The 25,461-nt window shown below is 27.3% G+C and overlaps 1 protein-coding gene across 1 annotated transcript; it reads left to right on the top strand.

The window, feature by feature from the left end:
• The first annotated feature begins 16,777 nt into the window (after positions 1-16,777).
• On the top strand, positions 16,778-23,781 carry LOC132938318 (mitochondrial adenyl nucleotide antiporter SLC25A23-like). The gene is made up of 10 exons (XM_061005093.1): positions 16,778-16,910; positions 16,994-17,210; positions 17,693-17,819; positions 18,846-18,933; positions 19,003-19,114; positions 21,141-21,299; positions 21,498-21,755; positions 21,818-21,985; positions 23,382-23,529; positions 23,591-23,781. Exons 2-10 carry the CDS (start codon positions 17,010-17,012, stop codon positions 23,779-23,781), a joined length of 1,452 nt encoding a protein of 483 aa, XP_060861076.1. The 5' UTR covers positions 16,778-16,910; positions 16,994-17,009.
• Positions 23,782-25,461: the final 1,680 nt, after the last annotated feature.

The raw sequence follows: 25,461 nt of genomic DNA, 5'->3' as shown, positions 1-25,461 counted from the left end.
AAGAATACTATAAAATAGAAATTCTATTGAAATTGTATTGTTTTTTTTGTATCATTTATATTCATGCTGTCATATATTTATCGTATACCCTTTTGGTTGACTTGAGTTTCAAAGTTTTTTTTTAATCAACTATGATTATAATATGCAGTTGTGGAGCGGCCTCTAAATTATTTACATTCAACAGTTTCAATTTGTTGTTGTTAGGTTTAATGTTAGAGTGTATTAACCTGTAATTAAACTTAAAGGTTAATGCATTATTGTTATATTAGTAATGCATTTCATACTCATAACTTGTTTAAAAACTAAAATATCGTAGCCCAATATTTTACCTTATATTTCGTCAGTTTAAGACATATTAGAAATAGACACGGACTAGGTCTATTATAGCCATTTATAGATCTTAGCCAATGGGAATAGATAACTAAACTATTATCTTGATAAAGATAATACATTAATAGAATTCATCTATAGATAAAAAAATAGATAAGCATTTTTGTATTTTTTATACTTGACATAATCTATGCAGTGTCATAGAGAAAAATCTTCTGAGATGGAGTGGACCACATCATTAAATACCATATATGTATATGTATTATATAGCCTTACCTGTATACTACACAAATCGGTTGGCGGGGTTCGAGGGAAAATGTTCATCACATTGGGACCGAATGTTTTCAGCGGTACCGGTGGTTTTATTTGGCTTCACATATTTTATCTTAGTCCGTATTTATGCAGATAGCGTTGTAACTCTCGGTCCCCATTGCGACCCCCCACAATCGCCTCTTGTACATACATTGGTGGCCGCTGATAAGCTGCTCACTTCCAGTTCATTATATCTTAGTCCTTGGTTCATACTATTTAAAATTACAATTTACTACCTCCTATTAAATTCCATTATTATGGGTTTTAAACGCAAAATATAAAATTTTATATAATATAAGTACTATAATATTAAAAATATGTGTATAAAAATTATTTAGATAATCTAACATAGATTATTGAAGTTTAAGTTTACATTTTTAATTGTATTATACAACAACTAGTAATTATTATAACATAATATCTAGTTTTTTAAACAGTAAGTATATGTATATGTGTACAAACAAGCAAAAAAAATTAAATCTCAACGACTAGTGACTAGTAACTACCGACCTAGTGACTAGTAACTACCGACTGAATCATAACTCAAAATTGCGGCGTCAGTTTTTAATTTTTAGTTTTCAAACATATTATATTATTTTATAATCTGGTAATCGTACGAATACGAATTTATTCCGTTGGCGTATTTTATAAATCGTATATTAATTTTTTATACATGGAAACGACACAACCCGTAGGTGCGTAGGCCGTGCTACAGTAGAACCTCAATAATCCGTGCTAATTGGCGCTAATTGTAGAAATAATCGCGATGTTTATTTACATGTCTGCTGATCAACTTACATGTCAGGCAGTTAGTGTTTGGGCGAATCAAAAAAAAATGCAATGTGTTTGGGTGAGCTTTTTTGATGCTGTATTTTATCAATCCATTGTCCCTCTCATTTTGACAGACTTGGGTTGTCGATGAATTCCATGGGTATGAATAAAAGTGGATTGTTTTTTTTTGTGTGTGATTAAAAATTTAAATGAATAAAAATCAAGTTAAAAAATTCTTAAAATTAAAATAATACTATATTATGTACGTTATATATAAGTGTGGGGAAATAAAAAATGAAATAATGTGCCATATTTGGATTAATAAGCAATTCCCTATAGATTTTGTATATTATTTTTTATCTTAAAATGTACAAACATACAATTTTATCTTTTATATTTTATCATAATCGCTTAAACACAATGTATTAAGAACTCGCTCAAACACATTACTTTTATTATATGGGTAAAAAGGTAATTCGCCCAAACGCATGACCTGTCCAGATTAGTGATGGGTGGCAACGAATAATAACTATCGAATTATTCGATAGTTTTTCTAAATAAGTTATTCGAATAATCGACAAATCATTCGAATTTATTATTCGAATAACTTATTATTCGAATAGTTTCTATTATTCGAATAATTTTTATCATTCGAATAACTTTTATCATTCAAATAATTTTTATTATTCGATTACAAAAATTATTCGAGTATTTCTTATTCGAATAATTTTTATTCAAATAATTAATGATATTCGAAAATAAATTAATAATTGTTAGTTGAATAAAAATTAATAACTATTCTAGTAAATAATATAATGTAATAATATAAATCCCTCATAATTTTAGATGATTGATCAATGGTTTACACTCTACATCACATAGAACTATTTTGGTATTAACCAGGAAACCAGAATTAGGTACATTGATAATTTGTTATCATCATATTGTTAAAACCATTTAAAACCATTTATCTATTCTGTGTTAAAACATTATACAATAGTAATTATTACTGTTACCTAATTGTTATTAAGTTGAATTTAATTAATTATGTAGGTATTTTTATAAAAAAAATAATGAAATTAATAAGGTAGGTATGTTCTATAACCTTTTTTAAAAAATAAAAAGTGTTCCTATCAACCTACAGTTGATCTGAATAAGAAAAATGCAGAAAATTTTAACTATGTTCCGGTTCACCCCATCAACGTGGAAATAGGAACACGTTTTTGAAAAAAAATATAAAAATAACTATCAGACCTATATTAAAAATTCCACACTTAAATAACGAGTCTGTGTGTAGTCTATCTAAAACACTTTTCAGAAAAACTCTATCTAAAAAATTGGCATTTTTATAATCAAAAAAACCTCTAAAATCGTTCCTATTCACCCCATTTTACGGTATATCTGTCATCTGAAACGAATAATGTTATTTGATGACGAATTATTCGAATAATTTTTATTTTAATTCGTTATTCAGTCACCACGCAAATTATTATTCGATTAAATATATTTGAAACAAATAACATTATTTGATGACGAATTATTCGAATAATTTTTATTTTTATTCGTTACCGCCCATCACTAATAATGAGTCAATGAGTACTTATATGTAACCTACTTACACCTACCTATGTCCTATATCTACATGTTCTATACAAGTTGTGTATCATAACGTTATTAAAAATATTATTGCTGTAGCCTGTAGGTAGGTACTGACAAAGTTCGTGGAAAATAGCACAGTAAAACCTCGTTAATCTGGAAGTCATTATGCAGACATATCATTAAATTATGTATAAATCTGTGTCACCTAAAACTGTTAGAGCATAACACACAGACATCTCCGAGTCAGGTAAAGCATTGAATATAACATTTTATATTGGTTGCGGATATTATATTATATGTGTATTATGCACAAAAATGTACTGTAGGTAAGGTGTGTTTGATCAAATTCTCGAATACACGATCTCGAGAGCCCACCGAACACCTGGAGGAAGGTAATACCGTAATTTTAGTACCTCCTTGCATCTGGTATTATTCTCCAGCACTTAGTGTAGATAATCGTACAGATACCTAATTTTAACATCCGATTTTAATATTACTACCGACAGGAGTCGCTTTTATATTTATCGTATTTTTGCGTTATTACAGTATCTAGTATCTACTTAGTATTACATTTTTAATTGATCAAACTAGTCATAGAAGTCAAAATACAAGTCTGCCATCTCTCAATTTGTGTCTTTCTTACGTTGAATAAACAATACTTTAAGAAACTTCACTCCATGAGCGTGCTAAATTCCCAGTTTCTAAACGTATTTTAATACAGTTCAATAATTCCACATACAATTTTATTTATGAATGTGCGTTAACTATGGACAGTTTATCTTTATAAATACCTTAATATTAGCATTCATAACAATGCAGTGGTAACTAATAGACAGACGGGTACAACGGAGATTATAATGTTAGGTACTCCTATTTTTTTGAGATTTGGTATTTTTGAGAGACCTCTTGAATGATTTGCCCCCTGGGCCCTTTAGAATCCAGGCCGATACTGGTAGAAACACTCATTAATTTTCTAATAATTTCTAAGTTTAATTTTATATTTTCCTTCCGTGAAATTGTATGTATCTTTAATTCTATTTGTTATGTATGAATCTACTTAGTTTGAGTATAGGAATAAAATTCAACTTAGACAATGTTCAAGTACGTAATTTTTTTTTTAAATAGAATATAACATAGGGTAACCATATCTATTTTTAAAAAAAAATAGCAGGCTATGGACTTAGAAGTTTGATTTGAAACATGGATTGAGCTTAAGTGGCTTATAGGATATTGTAAAAAAGACAATTAAAATATTGATTGAAAAATTGACTAATACATTTTTCATACCACATGTCTAGAATAAAATGTGAGTAAATAAAAAAATAAATAATTCATTCTCAATTGCAAGTATATCATAATCGCAAAAATGGTTTTATGTTATAATATGGCATTCCCTCATAGCGGCTTTTTTAACAAACCTATAAAATATAAATTTATTGTAGACATTATATTTAAAATTTTTTAATATTCATATTTAATTATATTTATCATATTTATTTATTAATCCATCCAATTTTTAATATAAAGTTATAATACAAATAACAATAAAATTAAATATTATATAATCTCTTATAGCAATAGGTTTTATAACATAACAAAATATATAACAAGGTCCGGTTAATAAGTTTCATCAATTTGGATACCTACTCATAATAAATATATATAAACAATTTGAAACGAATTATGAACTTTATGCCTATTATTAATTTATAGAAAAACCCTAAACAGATTGGGGGATTTCCGATTTATTTAAAACTTTTTACTCATACTTCCCACCAGCCTCAGATAAAAGTCTCGAATATTAGTCAATAGATTTTAGTAACTATCTTTTTAGGTGCTGTTCGAACACTTTTAATCAACTAAATTGATATAATCCTTAATAAAAACAATAATATAATAAAATAATACAAACAGTATTATAATATAATTTAAAATTATATATAAACTAGTTTAGACGACTAGGTGATTTTTTAAAAGTTGGCTTGGCATCCTTCTGCCACATCATGGGCCGTGTGGGTGAAAAATTCGCAAGGTTTGCTTCTGCTTTTTCTCTACCTGCCTTAGCCTTATCCAAATCTAATTTGTCCGACGAATTTTGAAGATTGGATGATGGTTTACCATCTTTTGAAGATGAAGAAGAAGAAAACATGTCGTTGGTAGTCTAAAACAAAACGGTGAGATCATAACAATTACATCATTACAATAAATTATATTAAACATTTACTTAAATATTAATTATTGATGTATAAAAAAATATCAATTATGTTTATGTTTACTATAGTTGTCACTTATAGGTCTTATAAAAATAGAAGTGTTAGATAGTAACAATACATTATTTGGTTTAAATAATTTTCTCCGTGCCTAATGGGAATTACATTTAAAAAGTTTAACTATATATCGTAACTTTTTTCAGCATGTACAAATCAACATGTAACATTTAAAAAGAAATATCATTTGTACCAATGTTATATATTTTAAAATATCGAAAATCCTCAAAAATTAGTTACTATACAGGTAGGTATATGATCATAAGAATCTAAATGTATGTTTGTTAAACAAACTGAGTACTTACAATCAACTAAATTGGTCCAAACACATAAAATTGTTAAAAACTAAGACTAAATTAAGACTAAATGTAATCAGGGCCATTTCCAATCGAGCATGGGGGGCTAACAACATCATCATAATGAGAACATATAAAAGTCTAGTACTATCCGTCATCGATTATGGTTCCATAATTTACGGAGCAGCCCCTGAATCAATTTTAAAATCATTAGATCCAATCCACAACCAAGGCATCCGACTGAGTATTGGTGCATTTAAAACCAGCCCCATACCTAGCATCCTATGTGAAGCAAATACACCTCCACTCGAAATAAGACGAAACATGCTCATCCATAAATTTGTACTTAAAAGACTAGCCGACAAGGACAATGCTACATCACCATACCTGTTCAACACTTCACCTCCTTCATTGCACTTAAAAAAAAATCAGCCAATATCTACACGAATCAAAAAATGGCTAGACACAACAAATACACCACTGCCTAAACTGCGCTCCCCTGTTCCCTACATATACCCTCCTTGGAAAATGAACCTAAATATCAACACCTCAATGATTCAAGAAATCCAAAACATAGAGCCGTCCGAAATCCCTAAACATTTTAATGACATTATACTTAAGAATTTCTGTAATCATAAAATTATATACACCGATGGATCAAAATCCAACGACAAAACAGGACTAGCTATAAATACAGATGAAGAAACCTTTAAGTTCTCTTCACTGGAGATTAATTCTATTTTCACCATCGAGGCACTAGCGATCCTGAAAGCAATAGAACTAACTGAGCAAAATTAGAACAATACAAAGTCCTTCTTAATAGCCAGCGATTCCCTTAGTTCTATCTTAGCTATACAAAACCAAGGGACATCAAATGAAATAATAAAAAACATGCAAGAAAGAGCCTCTTCCCTTGCCCCCCGTTCGATAACCTTCATGTGGATTCCTGCCCACAAAAACATACCAGGAAATGAAAAAGCTGATGTAGCAGCTAAAGAAGCCTCGACCAACATCAATATCCCCAAAATAGACCTCTCGACTTATCAGGACACTGCCCGATACGCCTTAAAAAATAGCAAAAAGATTCACCAACGACTCTGGGACCAGGAACTTAACAACAAACTATATCAGATAAAACCTTTTCTGTCACCTAACCCGAACCCTCCCTCAAGTACGAGAAGACAACAAGTGATATGGACACGGATGAAAATTGGACACACAAACATCACACACGTCCACTTAATGAGAAGAGAGCCGAGACCAAACTGCGAGTTCTGCAACAACACCCCGATTTCCACAGCACACTTACTCCTTGAATGCCCTAATTTAACAGAACAAAGAAAAAATTTTCCTCACCTAACATTAAGAGATATTTTAAGTATAGACAATTTTAACTATTTAATGACATTCCTTAAAATAACCAATCTATTTAATAGAATCTAAATAGTTATATATTATTGTTACCTATACCATTATCACCACATACTTGTAATATACTGTATTTCCTTTATTTAAATATTAAGATAATTGTAACTAACTTGTAAACATGTTTTTGTCCCCGGATAATGACTTTAATGTTGAAAAAAACTGAGTACTTACCTAAAATTATTAGTTAGAGTTTGGACAAAAAAAAACTGTTACTGGAGTAAAGTATAGTTGTCAATTGTAGGTCTTATAAAAAATAGAAATATTAGGTAGTAACAATACGTTATTTGGTTTAAACAATTTTTTCCGTGCTTAATGGGAATTACATTTAAAAAGTTTAACTAATATATATCGTTTCTTGTTTCAGCATGTAAAAATTAGCATGTAACATGTAAAAAGAAATATCATTTGTACCAATATAGTGATAGTGAGTACTTTTTGCAAAACAACTGTTACTGCAGTATAATTTACGTTATTGTTTTCTAAGTGCGAACAATAAAAGGTCATAATTATAGCTGGGAATGTAATGCCCTAATTAAACCTAAAATATACCCTAAATTAATGTGTATATGCCCTAAAAATGCAAAATCATGCACTACATTTAATTTAGTTTTTAAACAATAAATATTTGAATTGAATTAAAAAGTTTCCTATTATTTCATAATTTCTATTTTTTACCCTGAAAAAAAAATTATTCTTATTTAATATCCCATCATACTTTCAATTTCTACGTTATACGGAAGTATGGAACTATTCGAAAAATTACAATATATAATATTTGATAAGGTAAAAATAGCACACGTTAAAATCAATGTTATTGTCCTGAGTAAAAACTTTAAAAAAAAACTTGAAAATTTAGCTGTTTTGTGTTTACTAATGACTATATTTATAGTATTTATATATTCATTCTAGTTTATTGAAGTTGTTGACTTAACACCAAAAGCTAAACTAACACTAAACAACAATTTTACTCGAAGATGATTGAAATAAGCATAACCTTTGAGATTCAAAAAATTCCTTAGTTTACGTACGACAGTTTTAAATAAGCAAATAATGTATTTTACGATGAATTTACAATTTCAAATTTATTTATAACATTTATACAGTAATCAAAAATTCATAAAATGTTTAAAAGTATAACATCGTTAAATTCAAAAAATAAATAACTTTTTAACGTCCAATAAAACCGCCTCTGTAGAAAAAGCATTTTCAAGAAATATTTTGCTAACTGAAGCAATCCTGCATATTGAAAATCGAAGCATATTTTACATAAAAGATCATATTAGTTCCGGATGAAAAAACGGATCAAATTGTGAGTTAATATAAATGAAATCAATATTTCTTACCGTTATAAAAATGGTGTAAAAATAAATTGTTGTCTTTATATTGATATACAGAGATCAGAATAAATAACAATACAAAATACAGAAATATTTTAATGTTGAACCAATGTGAACTGAGCTTAGAATAAACGTTTATCGTTTTTCGAGTTGGGTTTTTATAAAGAAATATTATCGATGATTCATTCCTTGGAGATGTAGAAAAGTAATTAAAGACTTAATTATATATAAGTGATGACATTTACCATTCTCTTATTTAAATGTCACTAAATCGATATATTTTTAAATCTGAATAGTAAATACTAAATACAATGTAAAACCTTACGCTTAATTTATTCCTTGGAGATGTAGTAATGTAATTAAAGATCTAATCATATTTAAGTGATGTCCTTTACCATTCTCATATTTAAATAACACTACATTGATAAATTTTGGTTGTCTTCAATATGAATAGTATATACTATGTAAAATGTTAGGCGTTTATCAATAGCAAAATACCTCTTGAAAATGCTTTTTCTGCAGAGGCGGTTTTATTGGACGTTAAAAAGTTATTTGATTTTTGAATTTAACGATGTTATACTTTTAAATATTTTTGATTTCTGTATAAATGTTATAAATAAATTAAAAATTGTAAATTTATCGTAAAATACATTATTTGCTCATTTAATACGGTCATACGTAAACTAAGAAATTTTTGAATCTCGAAGGTTATGCTTATTTCAATCATCTTCGAGTAAAATTTTTTAGTGTTAGTTTAGCTTTTGGTGTTAAGTCAACAACTTCAGTAAACTAGAATGTTATAAATATAGTCATTAGTAATAATACGTATTACTTAGGTTAGGTTGAGTTAGAAAATGTGTGAAAAGCGACTCTAATTTTAAGGCGGGATAAGTTATACGTGTAAAAGTGTCGAGGTTAATAAAACTTTTTCAATCGTTAAAGATTATATTTTTAATTTTTTTTATGTAACCTTAACTATTTTTTGTATTTATGACACTGCTGTGATTATAATTTTCCTATACTTTCTATTTTTTTTCATTGTAGATATTGATACTACAATATGTATATACGATAATCGTTTATTTATAATATTTAATTCATGATGAATATATTATGATTTGGTTTTTCGTTTATTGATAAAGCTTATTTTTAAAAATTGTATTTAAAAAAAAACCTGCACCTATGCCCTTGAGAGTTACTTTTAAATAAGTGGAAATGATTGTCATGTCGAATTCAAATAAGTCAGATATTAGGCATATGATATGTGCCTATATTAGGTAAGAACTAGGAAACACAGATGGGATCGAATCCTTTTAATTATTTTATTTAGAATTCTTAATATTTCTGTCCTGATGATCTGTTCCTAAAAATGACTTAGCCATAGTATGTGTTTACAGTATAAATTCATATTATAGTTTCGATGTATCATTGATTCAATTTTATATTTTAATATATAAAAACATTCTTTCTTTTACATTTAGATTTTTACGATTATATACTATGTATACCACCTAATTTTTGAGAATTTTTAATATTTTGAAATACATAACATATTAACATTGGTACAAATGATATTTCTTTTTACATGTTAATTTGTACATGCTGAAACAAGTTACGTTATATAGTTAATCTTTTTAAATGTCATTTCCATTAGGCACGGAAAAAATAATTTAAAGCTAATTACGTATTGTTACTACCTAACACTTCTATTTTTATAAGACCTATAAGTGACAACTATAGTAAACATAAACATTATTGATATTTTTTTATACATCAATAATTAGTATTTAAGTTAATGTTTAATATAATTGTAAATCTGTAATTGTTATGATCTCATCTTTTTGTTTTAGACTACCAACGAGATGTTTTCTTCTCCTTCTTCAAAAGATGGTGAACCATCATCCAATCTTCAAAAGGCGTCGGACAAATTAGATTTGGATAAGGCTAAGGCAGGTAGAGAGAAAGCAGAAGCAAACCTTGCGAATTTTTCAACCACACGGCCCACGGTGTGGCAGAAGGATGCCAAGCCAACTTTTAAAAAATCACCTATTCGTCTAAACTAGTTTCTATATAATTTTAAATTATATTATAATACACTTTGTATTATATTATTATATTATTTATTCATTTTTTTTTTTAGTTATTCATTTAAAACATTAAATAAAATTAAAAAATATTACTGTTGTAGTCATTATGAATTACATTTAAAAATTTGTATAAATCGTATTATATTATGTCGTATTAAAAACAACTGTCAACTATTGTACGTCACGTATTGAATAAAAAATGTCGTCTAGTTTACTAAACGAGAGGTGCCTATTACATTTTCTCTATTTCTACTGCTTAATATTGCTTATGTCCGTTGAAAAGACGTTGGTGTACTTTTTATTTAAATATGCTTATCGATTAGTTGTTTTTTTAAGGATTCTATCAATTTAGTTGATTAAAAGTGTTCGAACAGCACCTAAAAATATAGTTACTAAAATCTATTGACTAATATTCGAGACTTTTATCTGAGGCTGGTGGGAAGTATGAGTAAAAAGTTTTAAATAAATCGGAAATCCCCCAATCTGTTTAGAGTTTTTCTATAAATTAATAATAGGCATACAGTTCATAATTCGTTTCAAATTTTTTATGTATATTTATTATGAGTAGGTATCCAAATTGATGAAGCTTATCAACCGGACCTTGTTATATATTTTGTAATGTTATAAAATCTATTGTTATATGGGATTATATAATATTTAATTTTTTTGTTATTTGTATTATAACCTTTATATTAAAAATTGGATGGATAAGTTAAATATATCAAAAAATTTAAAATATAATGTCTACAATACATTTATATTTTATAGGTTTGTCAAAAAAGCCGCTATGAGGGAATGCTATGTTATTACATAAAACCATTTTTACGATTATGATATCCTTGCAATGGAAGATGAATTATTTATTTATTTATTTATTTACTCACATTTTATTTTAGACATATGGTATGAAAAATGTATTAATGAATTTTTCACTCAATATTTTAATCGTCTTTTTTACAATATTCTATAAGCTACTTAAGCTCAATCCATGTTTCAAATTAATCTTCTAAGTTCATAGCCAGCTATTTGTAAACAGGTTTTTAGGAACAATTTTAAGGGGAGGAGGGCGAGTAAAATAATCATATTATCGAATATTAATTGTTTGATGATGCAGTAAAGTTATTGAAAATGTAATCATATCTATTTGATGACATTCATTATTCTCATATTCAAATGTCATCGCTTTGATAAATGTTGGTTTTATTTAATCTAATACTATTAATATTATGATGATATATTAAATGATATATTAATTATTATAATTACTATAAAAACAATATTAAAATAATAAGTATTTATATTGTCATCATTACATTTAGTTTTTATGAAGACCCAAATTAATTCAAGCAATTAAATAGAAAGACAATAATAATATTATCGTATTGAAATAAATATAAAGTCAATACTATACGATGTATCATATGTAGTCTATAAATGAAATTGTCTTCCAGGACGAAACTATATGTATCATATATTTTATTATAGTATTTGTATTTATTTATTTTCCAAAATTTGTCACCTTTAGAATTCAGAACATAGATACAGTCTGCTCTCGTCTAAAATTTGGACTATATCTTGGAAACTTTGATGCTGGAATTCCGTTCAATTTTATTAATAATTTATATTTTATGCAAATTTTTATATCAAACGAAATGATTTAATCTTTATTATCTAACTTCCTACTTATATAAATTTAACACGTTTTAAATCATTCGTACCGTATCCAGTATCGACCAGCAGGCACACCAAAGGCCCGTGGATCAGATTTATAAGGGGGCCCCATAATAAAAAATTAATTAAGGCAGTAATGCGATGGGAACGTTTAAATTTGTTAGGTATAAATAATTTATATCGATTATTATATAAATTTAATAAAATTTGTCAACGTTTGAATTTAAAATGCTTATAAAATAAATCTTGCCTAGTATTTTTAATATTTTAAAACTGATATTATAACAATGTATTATAAAAATAACCTTGTATTTTATACGGCGTGCAAGTCTGATAAGCTTCGTGATGATCGTGAAGTATGTTGGTGTGTTAGGAGGATGTTTTTGTGTGTTCTGTGCCCCCCGCAAATCTGGCGAATCTGACTACCCCACCCAGCCTATAGCTGTATGCTATCACGTACGTACCCGACCTTGATCGGCTGTGCCCACTGCCCCTCCATTCTCATCCATATCTTTCACGTAGATGTCCGGCCCTCCCCCCTCTCATCTATACCTATCACATGCATACCCCCACCAAAACAAAAAATTAAATTAATTAAAAAATAAACGAGCGTTTAATACGTATGATTAAAATATTACATAAAAATTAATAATATCCTTAACCATCAGTTAAATGATATTTTGAAATGTGAAAGTATATTACTTTTAATTTCTATTTAGTGATATTCCGAATTTGTATAATTGACCTCCTCACCCAATGCCCTATGTTTTTATCCAATTAAAAAAAAAAAAAATTACCTCCTACTTCAAACGCTGTATATTGACGTTCATCTTCATGTATGGAAATTTTATGGTAAGCACTGCGCAGGTCTATGGTACTGTAGATAGAGTGCTGCGCGACCTTAGAGACTAATTCATCAATGTTGGGTAAGGGATAGGCGTCCATTAGAGTGAATTTGTTTATTGTCTGTGAATAATCTATAACCATGTGCCTTTTATCATTTTCACTTTTAGTGATAAGAACTTGAGCTCGCCAGGGCGAAGAACTTTCTTCAATTATTTTATCATACAATAATTTAGACGACCTCCTCCTTTATAAATTTAGCATCTTCATCCGAATAACGGCGTAATTAACTGCTACTGGCTTACAATTTTTAACAACATTATTAAAGAGTCGTGGTGGCTCTATATTTACAAAGATCATGTTATAAATAGATAATAGTGAATTAGGTCCCCAAAATGTAAGGTCAATACTAGAGTGAGTTCTTATAAGAACTATGTAATATAGTATATCATCGCCTATTAAAATATCTGAGTATAATTTAAGGAGTATAGATATTTTGAGATTTTTGTAAGTGGAAGTAAATCAACAAGAACATAACCTTTTAAGTTTGATGAATAGGTAGTTGTCACCAAAAGTACCTGTCCGTTTTGTGGATATGATTTTATTTTGTGAATTTAAACAAATTCTTTATTAGTACAACTATTAGAGCTACCAGTATCAATGAGAGTATTTGCATCAATGTTGTTTACTTTTACTCTAATAATAGCTTTATACAAGAGACCTACTACAGTTGCAGTTACAAAAACTAGAGTAGCCGTGGACATAGATGCGCTGTCGCTTAATCAGAAAAATAACATTGATTTTTATGTGTGCTATTTTTACCTTATCAAATATTATATATTGTAATTTTTCGAACGGTTTCGTACTTCCGTATGCCGTTTGATTAGAGCATTACATTCCCAGCCATAGTTAGGACCTGTTATTGTTAGCACTTAGAAAACAAAAATGTAAACTATACCGCACTAACAGTTAGTTTCACAATACTAATAGTGTCCTAAGTATCTAAAAATGGGAAGGAAAACGTATAAGTCTATATACATTTTGATAAATATATATTATAGCTCACCAAAACGATGTATTAGATAAATTAGGGGTCCGTGTAAATTTCACCCAAATGATATGTATAAATTCACCCAAACGATATGTTATTTTGGGTCATTCGGCCAAATGAAAGTCCTCTTCCCCATTTTCGTGATATTTACACATTTTGTCAAAATTGGAACTTTATAAATGCTTATAAAAATAAACTGTGAGTATGGATCTTTAATATTTACCAAATGTCATTGTAACAGTATATTAAGAGCCCTGTATTAAATTTTCAAGCTTTTTTACACAACAAATAAAATTTATTGACATTCATAGAAAAAAAAACTAGAAAAATTGAAAACTGAAAATGTCCATAAACAAATCCAAATAACAATACTCTTTTTTGAGTTGTAATACCTAATTTTTTTAATAGAAGGTTATAACGTAATCTCTATATTATATAAAAATGGATCCATGTTTCCCTTGGTCATCGCATCACGCGTGAACGGCTGGATTTCGCTAATTCTTTTTTTGATGTGTTTTTAATTGTACGGGTTCTTATGTAATACAATTTTAGGAAAAGCAGGAAATCTGCATGTAAAAAATAGAACAGTGACACAACAGGTTAGGTTAGGATTTTGTATTAATTGATTATAACAATCCACCATAGGTAGAATACAACAAACTTGTTATAACTTTGATACTTTAGAGTTAAATCATACTCTTACGTACAAAAAGCACGGGATCCGTGATTTGTTAATATACTGTTGCAAATCAGAATTTTTATTCCATGCAACGGAAAAGTTAAGATTAATTTATTTTGAACACTATACACCAAATATTAAATAACGAATTGAACAAAGTTTGAGTTATATAGAGTTGGTACATTTAACGGGTAACGCAAAGTGCACGGGTTCAGCTAGTCAAACAAATCGGGAAAAAACGTTATGTTACACAACTTGTATATAACATGTAGATATAGGACATAGGTAGGTGTAAGTAGGTTACATATAAGTACTCATTGACTCATTATGCAGACATATCATTATATTATGTATAAATCTGTGTCACCTAAAACTGTTAGAGCATAACACACAAACATCTCCGAGTCAGGTAAAGCATTGAATATAACATTTTATATTGGTTGCGGATATTATATTATATGTGTATTATGCACAAAAATGTACTGTAGGTAAGGTGTGTTTAATCAAATTCTCGAATACACGATCTCGAGAGCCCACCGAACACCTGGAGGAAGGTAATAGCGTAATTTTAGTACCTCCTTGCATCTGGTATTATTCTCCAGCACTTAGTGTAAATAATCGTACAGATACCTAATTTTAACATCCGATTTTAATATTACTACCGACAGGAGTCGCTTTTATATGTATTGTGTTTTTGCGTTATTACAGTATCTAGGTACCTACTTAGTATTATATTTTTAATTGATCAAACTAGTCATAGAAGTCAAAATACAAGTCTGCCATCTCTCAATTTTCTTACGTTGAATAAACAAGACTTTAGGAAACCTCACTCCACGAGCGTGCTAAATTCCCAGTTTCTAAACGTATTTTAATACAATGCAATAATTACACATACAATTTTTTTTATGTATGTACCTACGTTAACTATGGACAGTTAATAAATACCTTAATATTAGCAATCGTAACAATGTATTGGTAACTTATGGACAGACGGGTACAACGGGGATGATAACGTTAGGTTTGTTATAAGTTATAACTTAGAATTAAATAAAGTTTTTTACAAAATACAAGTCAAGTTTTTATATATTATATTGTGATACATTATTTAGTTTTAACTAACAATAAAGAATCAGTAGTAAAGTTTAGGTACCTATCTACTTGATTGTTCGAGTTTTCAGTGATACCTACCTAACATTGCTCTACAATATAATACCCCATTAATTATTAAACATTTCAAATATGAACAATACAAGTAGGTACTAGGTACCTATGACTCGAGTCAGTATAATATCTATATACATTTTTAGTTTATGTAATGTTTAACAATCTTAAATTAAACAGTTTGTAGACAAACTGCAACCATAATATGATATCGCCAAAAAAAAAAGACTGATCGTATTCGACACACTACTGTTAGGTAGGTAGGTACTAGTGTACTACTACCACAAGGAACGGACTTAAATCCAAAACGACGATGGAACACTTGCGCCATCAATCATTAAAAGATTCAAATACAAATAATACGAGTAGGTAACATCCAAGTCTGTGTAATACATGTGTGACTGTGAAGATGTGTGTAATGTAATATTTAACAATTATTGTAAGCCAATACCTTATTTCTAGAATATGGTTCTATATAAAATTAGGTACGTCAAAGAACTACAATAGTATTACTACCTATCATAACATGAAAAAATATTTTATAAATTATAGTGTAAAAACTGTTGTTAGATCAAAATGCAAAGATGAATTGTTGGTTCTAGGTAGAACCTTTTAATTACCAGCCCATTATTATCTGGTTCAATCGTTCAATTATAAAACTATACGATTATTAACTTATGAACTTCGTTAATATTTTAATTGATAATTAACTCATATGACGACAATTATAACGCCATCAATTGTCAAATTACTAGTCACTTTTCGGCGCTGAGTGTAGTCAGGTTTATCTACATCATGAATGCCATTCATCGAAGAGACGCCCAACGTATTTCTTTGTGTCGTATATCGTAACCACTAGGTAACCACTTTGATAAGAAAATTAAGTTGATACAGTATTGAAACCTGCTGATAACTATGACTGCCTTTTTGAGACCTGACTGTTTCAGACGTTTCAGTTGTTCCAAATGTCTGATATTTTTTTTTATAGTTAGGACTGTTGTAGGAACACTCATTAATTTTCTAATAATAATTATTTCAAATTTCAAAGTTTAATTTTATATTTTCCTTATGTGAAATTGTATGTATCTATGACTTTATTTGTTATGTATGAATCTACTTAGTTTGAGTATAGAAATAAAATTAAACTTACATTTTATTTAGGTAGCTAAGTTAAAAAATGGTGAACACTATTAATCATCAAATGACTGTTGGACATAGTGACACTGAAAGCATAATGCCTCCTCATTATCTACATGAGGTTCCTAACAAATATGAACTTAATTTGGCTAAATTATTCGAATCGCTTGACATGGACAAGAACGGTAAAATTGACATACTTGAGTTGTCCATTGCATTGCATGATGAAGAGTATGTTCAAGTAAGTAAATACTTTTTTTAAAAATAGAATTTAACATAGGGTAACCATATCTATTAAAAAAAAAAAAAACAGAACAAACAACTTTGATCTTTGCCTTCACTCTAAAATAATAGAACTCCTCCAAAAATTGTTTAATATCTTTTATATTTTAGAAATAACAACCCATGTGTCCGTTAGACGAGGTGTGTTGGAAACCAGAATGGGTGATGGTTTTAGTTCATAATTACAATGTGTAATTTGACATGTCTCATTATTATTACTGACAATAAATTGTTCGTCAGTACTCGGCGCTTATTAAATGAAAATAATATGAAGATAACGGGTCCAAAAGTGTCCCATTTTAAGTTTGTTGGGACAAGAAAACATAATACTCAAAATAAACGACAATTCTGTTTTAAACGGGGCATATGGTTTTACCCTACGTTAATATTATCATAATTATAAGTAACTTATTTAATTTTATATTTTATTTTGTTTTATAGAAGTTTTCAGAACTGTCTAATGCCACTAAAAGTGGTTCCATTACATTAGCTGAATTTATACATTATGTTAAAGAACATGAACAATTATTAAGACTAATTTTTTCAAAAATTGATAAAAACAAAGATGGTAAGAATTTATTTAATAAACACCAACTCTAAAAATTTAATGATAATTATGATTTATGACTATTCCTTATGTTTAGTTAATTATGCATGAAAAAAATATATTTAAAGTACAATATATTATATTATATATTTATGTTTTATAATTTTTAATATGTACATCTATAAGATTTAAAAAATATATTTTAAAATTTTTGAGTAAAATAGTAGGTTATGTTTAATAATTTAATCAGAAACTTATTATAGTATTAAATAAATAAAATAAACAATCTAGATTAAGTTAATACATTACAAATAGTACAATCATAATTATGAAATGCAGATTAAAAATTAAGGATAAAATTATAATTACCATATTATTTTAACTATATACAAAGCACATATATTATTTTTATTATATTAAGTACATTTTGGTTAACAGTTTTATTTATGTTTTTTATACATTTCAAACTGTTTACAACTGTCTACAGTAAAGTACATATTTTTGCTACAGCATACTAGTATAGCCACTTTTAAATAATAGCATTTAGTTTTGTACAATATATTTTGGCTCTCTTATTAAGTATAAGTTACCTTATTTACTGTGGTTTTTTTTCATTCAATTGTAATGTTTTATTTGCTAAGGTAAAACTACTTTGTAAAGATAATATTTACAAAATTCTGAGTTTGTTTGTGACAAAATATAACTTGAGTTTTTCCAAAGTTTTATGCAAAATGTTATTCTGATATACTTTTTTATCATTGTTTACGTTAAGTTTATGTTGATAATCTTCTACAAACTAATATAATTAATTAACGTATTTAGTACTGCGCATTGCGGATAATATATGAATGAACAAATCGAAAGGAATACTGCACTACTTATTACAATAATTTGAGGTTTTTGAAATGTCATATTTTAATAGACTTGTCACATTTTCTAAATCATGACAAATAAGAAAATATTTTACCCACTTTAAATCAACAATTTATTTTTAAGTATTACCATTTTAAATTTGTTTTCAAGTTTATTTATTTATAATTTCTTTAGGGAAAATTGATCAATATGAGATTATAAGAGCTTTCCAAGAATTAAGGATTGAAATTGACGACGCTGAAGCTATAAGACTTCTTAAAAGGTAATTAATTTGTGGTTGATGTTTTAAAATAAATTGAGCTTGCAATGTTTTTTTATATACATATTTTAGGATGGATAAAGATGGTAGTTTAGAAATTAGCTTTGAAGAATGGAGAGATTTTTTACTTAACTTCCCCTTTACAGACTTACACGACTTAATTAAATATTGGAGGCATTCAGCTGTAAGTATGGATTCATAATAAATATACTTTAAGTAATACTATATAGTCTTAATGTCAGGAATGTTATGTAGTTCAATAATTATACACATGTATCACAAGTATGTCTCCGATTAAATTCAGCAGCATTCTGCTTTAGGCCTGTGCAAGGAATTAGTTATGTTAAGTGTGTATGTGATGCAGTGAATTTTATTTGCGTTTCTATAACTATTATTATTATTATTATTATTATTGTAGTCTCTAGTGCTGTAATATATATATATTGTATTTAAAACTATACAGAAAAATGGTTTCAAACAAAGTAAGTAGGTACTTGAAAAAAAAGGATTCTAAAGTAATATTATGTACCTATTTAGATATTAAACTAAGGTACTTATACAACATTTTGATTAATTTTTCTTTTATCAAAAAGTAACATATTATTATAATAGTCAACTAAAAAGTAACATGTACTTTATATGTTATTTAAAAGACAACAATGATTAAGTATATTTATATTTATTAACTATTTCATTAAAATATTTTTTTATTATATTTAATATAAAACGTTTTTTGTAGTGATAAACTAACCTTATTTATGCACATAGTTATAAAAACAAACATTATAATGCATTGTTAAAAGCTTTATAGTTAAATAGTTTCTTGGGACTTTGGTCTTATAGGCGCGAATAGGGAATTTCAATAGGGAGGGGCTTAACCCCATCTATTTTTAACTAAAAATTATAAGTTGAGGCTTTGTCTCCATACCTTTAAATGATCCAAAATAATCATGAAATTGTTATTTTTAATTATAATCACCAACAGCTGTAATGATACTTAATTAAATTTAAAAGATCACAATCATATAAAATAATAAATGTACACAATTTTATTTTAATTAATATTTACAAAATTAAATTAATTCTTCTTTGAGTTTTTGCAAAATTATTTAAGACCGATTCCACATCAATATTTATGTATTTTTCTATACTAAATAAAGCCAAACTACTAAAATGAAATAGATATCTATTGTCTACATTATTGTGCTAAACACAAACATAAAACTAAAACTATTAATATTATTTCCGATAATAGTCATAGGTTTATCGTTTATATGTAATCATGTATACACTGTACAAAATGTTCAAAATCTCTAAACAATTTTTATAAATTACGAGTATACCCTTGATTTTTTTTAAATTTATTTTTATGTATATTATGCACCTACTACGACGTAGGTCATATTTTAATTTTTTCTTTAAAAAATTACATTAGTACAATAATAATCCTGGGGGGCTAAATTCACATTAGGTGGCGGGCTTAGCCCCCCAAGTCCCACCTTATTTGCGCCAATGTTAGGTCTACTATTTAAATTTGTAATTTTATCTAGAACTCTTCCTTGTTTTTTTAATTGATTTCTATCTTATTAGCTGTAATAGATAAATGAATACTTAATTGTTTTAGATCTACTCTTTAGATTAATTATTTATAAGATAAAGTATGTTTCTATATATTAAAATTTAAAATAATGAATAATATTAACTATTATGACTTGTGGTTAATCCTATTGCTTTAACATTTAAATACTTTTTTTTTCATTTATATTTAATGATATTTATTTATTTAAAAATTTAAACGGGCTAAACCCAATATATACAAAAAAATATAATGACCTGGATGATTGTAACTGGATTTTTATAAAAAATAATCTATAAAACATATTTACTCAATTATTTTTACTATTAATTATTCTTAATTTCTAATAAAACTGAATCATTCAAATTTAATTATAATTCAATCACATAGTAGTATAGTTTATTTGTTATAGTAAAAACAATAAGATCAATTAAAATAATATTCCTCAAAAGTCCACATTTTAAAACAGTTTTGTATTATTCCTGTAGCTATGTACTATATCTCTAGTAACTTGAGTCTAGTCATGTTCATATTATAGATATTATAATGTACAAATTTTATATATTCTGAAAAAATTTAATTTATTGTAAATAGTACAAAATGTTAAAAGTGAATGCTTAAATTGTATTTTTAGTGTATAGACATTGGAGAAGATATGAATGTGCCAGATGATTTCACTCAGGCTGAAATAATAACAGGGATGTGGTGGCAGCATCTTGTGTCTGGTGGTGTAGCTGGCGCTGTCTCAAGAACTTTTACTGCACCTTTAGATAGGCTTAAAGTATATTTACAAGTAAGACTATGTTAACTCATTTAATTTATAACAAAATAATCTAATTAATTTTAAATTTATTTAAATTTCTATATAATATCTTATAATTTTAATTCCAAATAAAACAATAGGTACATCCAATTAAATTTTTAGTACCTTTGAAAATATAATTATGATAATTATTACTTAACTATAAAAATGGATTAAAATGTGTCTTAGGTATACGGCAATCAACATAGCAATATAACAGCTTGTTTCAAAAACATGTTAAATGAAGGAGGCAAACTAGGCATGTGGCGTGGAAATGGTATAAATGTACTCAAGATAGCTCCAGAGTCTGCACTTAAATTTATGGCTTATGAACAAGCTAAACGCTTTATTCAAGGTTCAAGAACTAATGACTTAACAATATTTGAAAAATTTATGGCCGGATCCCTTGCTGGAGGTTTTAGTCAATCATTAATTTATCCCTTAGAAGTATGTTACTCTTTTATTTTTATAACTATAATTATAATATTTTATGATTTTTTTTTTTTTAGGTTTTAAAAACAAAATTAGCCATTAGAAAAAGTAATCAATACAAGGGCATATTTGATTGTATTCAAAAAATGTATTACCGTGAAGGTATGCGCAGTTTTTACAGAGGTTATGTTCCCAACCTTATAGGTATACTTCCGTATGCTGGTATTGACCTTGCAGTTTATGAGGTGATTTTTTTTTAATTTACAAGATTATACGAGCTTTAATTTTTTTGATAATCTGTTTTTACATAATTGGTTGTCATTGGAATACAATATTTCTCGTTCAAAATTTGATATTTATATGTCAAAATACTTCAAAAACTTTTTAAAAAAATGAGTGTAAACACTGACATGGATTACCTAGTATTTAATTTTTTTCTATTCAAGAGCATATTGTAGCACTAATTGTTGTTTTCTCTCTCGCTCGTGTGCAACAAAAGATTTGTGTTCAACAGAACCAATTTTGTATTTTGATATTAAAGTGGCTTATCACTTAATGTTAAGAATTATATTTGTTTGAACATAACATTATTTATACAAGTTATATAAGTTTGTAAAATATTACACTTTAAAAATATTCATATATCATAGATTCTATGACATAGAATAATAATTGTAATATTGTAAAAAAAACCACACAAATAAAGTTCTTAAAAGACTTGACCATTCAAAATTGATTCTTCTGAAAGAAAAACTTGCAAAATTGCATATTATGGGTCATTAAGGTTAAACAAATAGTGCGCTGACAATCTTTTGGACTAGCAGTTCTTACTCTATGATCCGTGGCCCCCTGAGGGTCTGCAATGCTAATATAAGAGGGGGGGATCGCGATTTCTAAAAATCTTTCATCAGAGGTCTGTGTCTTACTAAAGTTTAAGAACCCCCGTCTTAGACAGTTAAAGATTAAGTTAGTTCTTGATTATAATATATAGCTACATAAAATCTAAAAAAAAAATTTAATTTAAAATGTAATTTAAATAATGTAATATTTCAACAATAATTATAAGTAAATATAATTTAACTGTACTAAATTTTTAATTTTGGAGTGTTTAATATAAAAGTATATTTATTTCGGTAATAAAATATTATTGTTTCAAATTTTTTTCAAAATGTATTTTATATTAACTAAATAACTGAAAATGAGTAGGTAATTAAATATTTAATATTTCACTCTTTTTAAATCTTTCACACCACACATTTGTTGAATTATTATTATTGAAAACTGTTTATAACTTACCATCATGGTTAGCAGTGGTGTGGCAAAGGAGGTGATTGAGAGGTTATAACCTCTCTGAATTTTTTAAGGGGTGATGGGTTGCCAATTGGTAACATTATGAATTAACAAGTATTTTAGTATTTACTACAACAGTTGGTTAAAAATATGACAGTTAACGCCTTTAGATGGTTTTAGATGGAATATTAGACTTGCCTCTTAACAATTTCAAGTTTGCCATAACACTGATGGTTGTACAATATTTGTACATATTTTGAATTCATATTTTGATTAATACAAGTTTGGTAGTTAAACATTTTTATTAAAACTGCATTATTTTAACAATTATATTCTGTTATTATTTTGTAGACATTAAAAAATAAGTATATCACTTCACATAACGATAGTGAAAAACCTGGTGTGCCATTATTGTTAGCGTGTGGTACTATTTCTAGTACTTGTGGCCAGGTGTGTTCATACCCTTTAGCTCTTGTCCGTACACGTCTTCAAGCACCTCGTAAGTTATTACTTTTATATTGTTTATTATTTCATTAATAATTGGCTTATTATTGTTTCAGATTTTGAAGGTCCTGATACAAGGACAATGATGTCAGTGTTTAGAGAAATTTGGATGAAAGAAGGTATGGCTGGCTTGTACAGAGGTATCACTCCAAATTTTATGAAAGTAGCGCCTGCTGTTAGTATAAGTTATGTTGTTTATGAACGATGTCGTGAAGCACTAGGAGCACTTGGAGACGTTGTGAAATAAGTTATTTTAACTTCTTCATATTTATTTATTTATTGACTTCAATATTTCTCCTCCATGTTTTTAAAGTATTATTTTAAATTTAACCAACATTTATCGGTGGTTAAATTTTGGGTAGTAAGTCTTGAATATATACTGTTCTGAAACGGTAGAAATTATACATTATAGTCATAGTTACCATAGCTATAAGGGAGGATAGAAAAAAATTAGGTTCGATTATTAACTAACAATATTGATATAATTAATAACTATCCAAATGAAAAATTATAGAGTATCATAATGCTTGTTTTTAAGATACATCTTGATATTATTACAAATCAAATTTAGGTTCAACATAATTTCATAGATTCTTACAAACTTTACATAATTTTTTTGTCTCTGATACAAATGCTTTTTCTACCATATTTCACACGCAACATAATATGTTAATGTTGAAACAATTGGTTCTCAACATTGTGTTATACAATACATACTGTTTTTACATAATTTTATTGTCTTTATGCAACTTTTCGAGGGTGAAAAATATAGAAGAATTATCCATCACAGAGTTAGTAGGAAAAATATATTTTGCATATATAGCATATTTTGGACATAAGAGAATATTTAGCCTATTTTTCATATTTTAGAATATATTCGATTATTGTTCATAAAAAATCATATATTTTGTTAATTTCTCGAGTTGTGATTTTTTCTAATAACAATTTTTTCTTGCAAAACAAATAATTTGATTTAAGAATGATGAAAATTAAAACCAATCAGATCTACTTCTTTGTAATCAAATTGGTAATTCTGTTACTCTCATCCGTGATTATACCATAGATTATAGTATTCAATCATTGATTACGAGATAAGAATGATTTTTTTAATAATAAATTTGTTTTTATTTTTATACTTAAATAATTTACCTGCTACCAGAGGAATGGTGCAAACAGTATTTATTGTTTTTTAGAACCTAAAATTCAGCTCTTTAGTTGTAAATTTTTAAAAAATTTTAATTAATTAATAAAATGTTTAGAATAATTTAATGAATATTTCAATTTCAATAATAATTATCTTATATTTTTTGGAGTTCAATAGGACAAATTTCTATAGCCACATCTATGGGTGTACCAGGTATACTTAAGTACATCCTGAACAACTGTACAAATACTTTTCTTATCTGAAAAAATATTATTATTAAAGGATACTAAGTATTTATTATTAGTAATTATTTAATAGTTATGTATTCGTTTATATATTTATTGGTTATATATATATATATATATTACCCAATATAATACATTGTATTTTCTTATATTTTATACAAGTTAAGTTAAAAACGGGTTTGTATTAAATGATAGAATTCTGTAACTCCTCTACAAGCTTTGCTTTTTAGAGCCGTCATTTAAAATTCATATTGTTATATTTATTTATGTATATGTAAAACGAAATGAAATAAATTGTATTATTTTTTTATTATTATTATAAATACAAGACCTTGATTGCATTGATCATTGACCAAATTATTATAATTGTATTATTATTATTAATTATTATTATGTTATATTTAATTAAACAAATACCTAGTAAAAAGTGGGTAATTAGATGTCGCTCTGCTGTACAGCTGTACAGCAGTACAACGCTACATGAGAAATTGAGTGAATATCCAATGTTGTAAAAATATGAACTTCAAACGCTCATAAA

This window comes from Metopolophium dirhodum, chromosome 1, assembly GCF_019925205.1.
Source record: "Metopolophium dirhodum isolate CAU chromosome 1, ASM1992520v1, whole genome shotgun sequence".
Lineage (NCBI taxonomy): Eukaryota > Metazoa > Arthropoda > Insecta > Hemiptera > Aphididae > Metopolophium > Metopolophium dirhodum.
The sequence above is the reverse complement of the archived record's forward strand: the minus strand, read 5'-3'. Positions and strand labels throughout refer to the sequence as shown.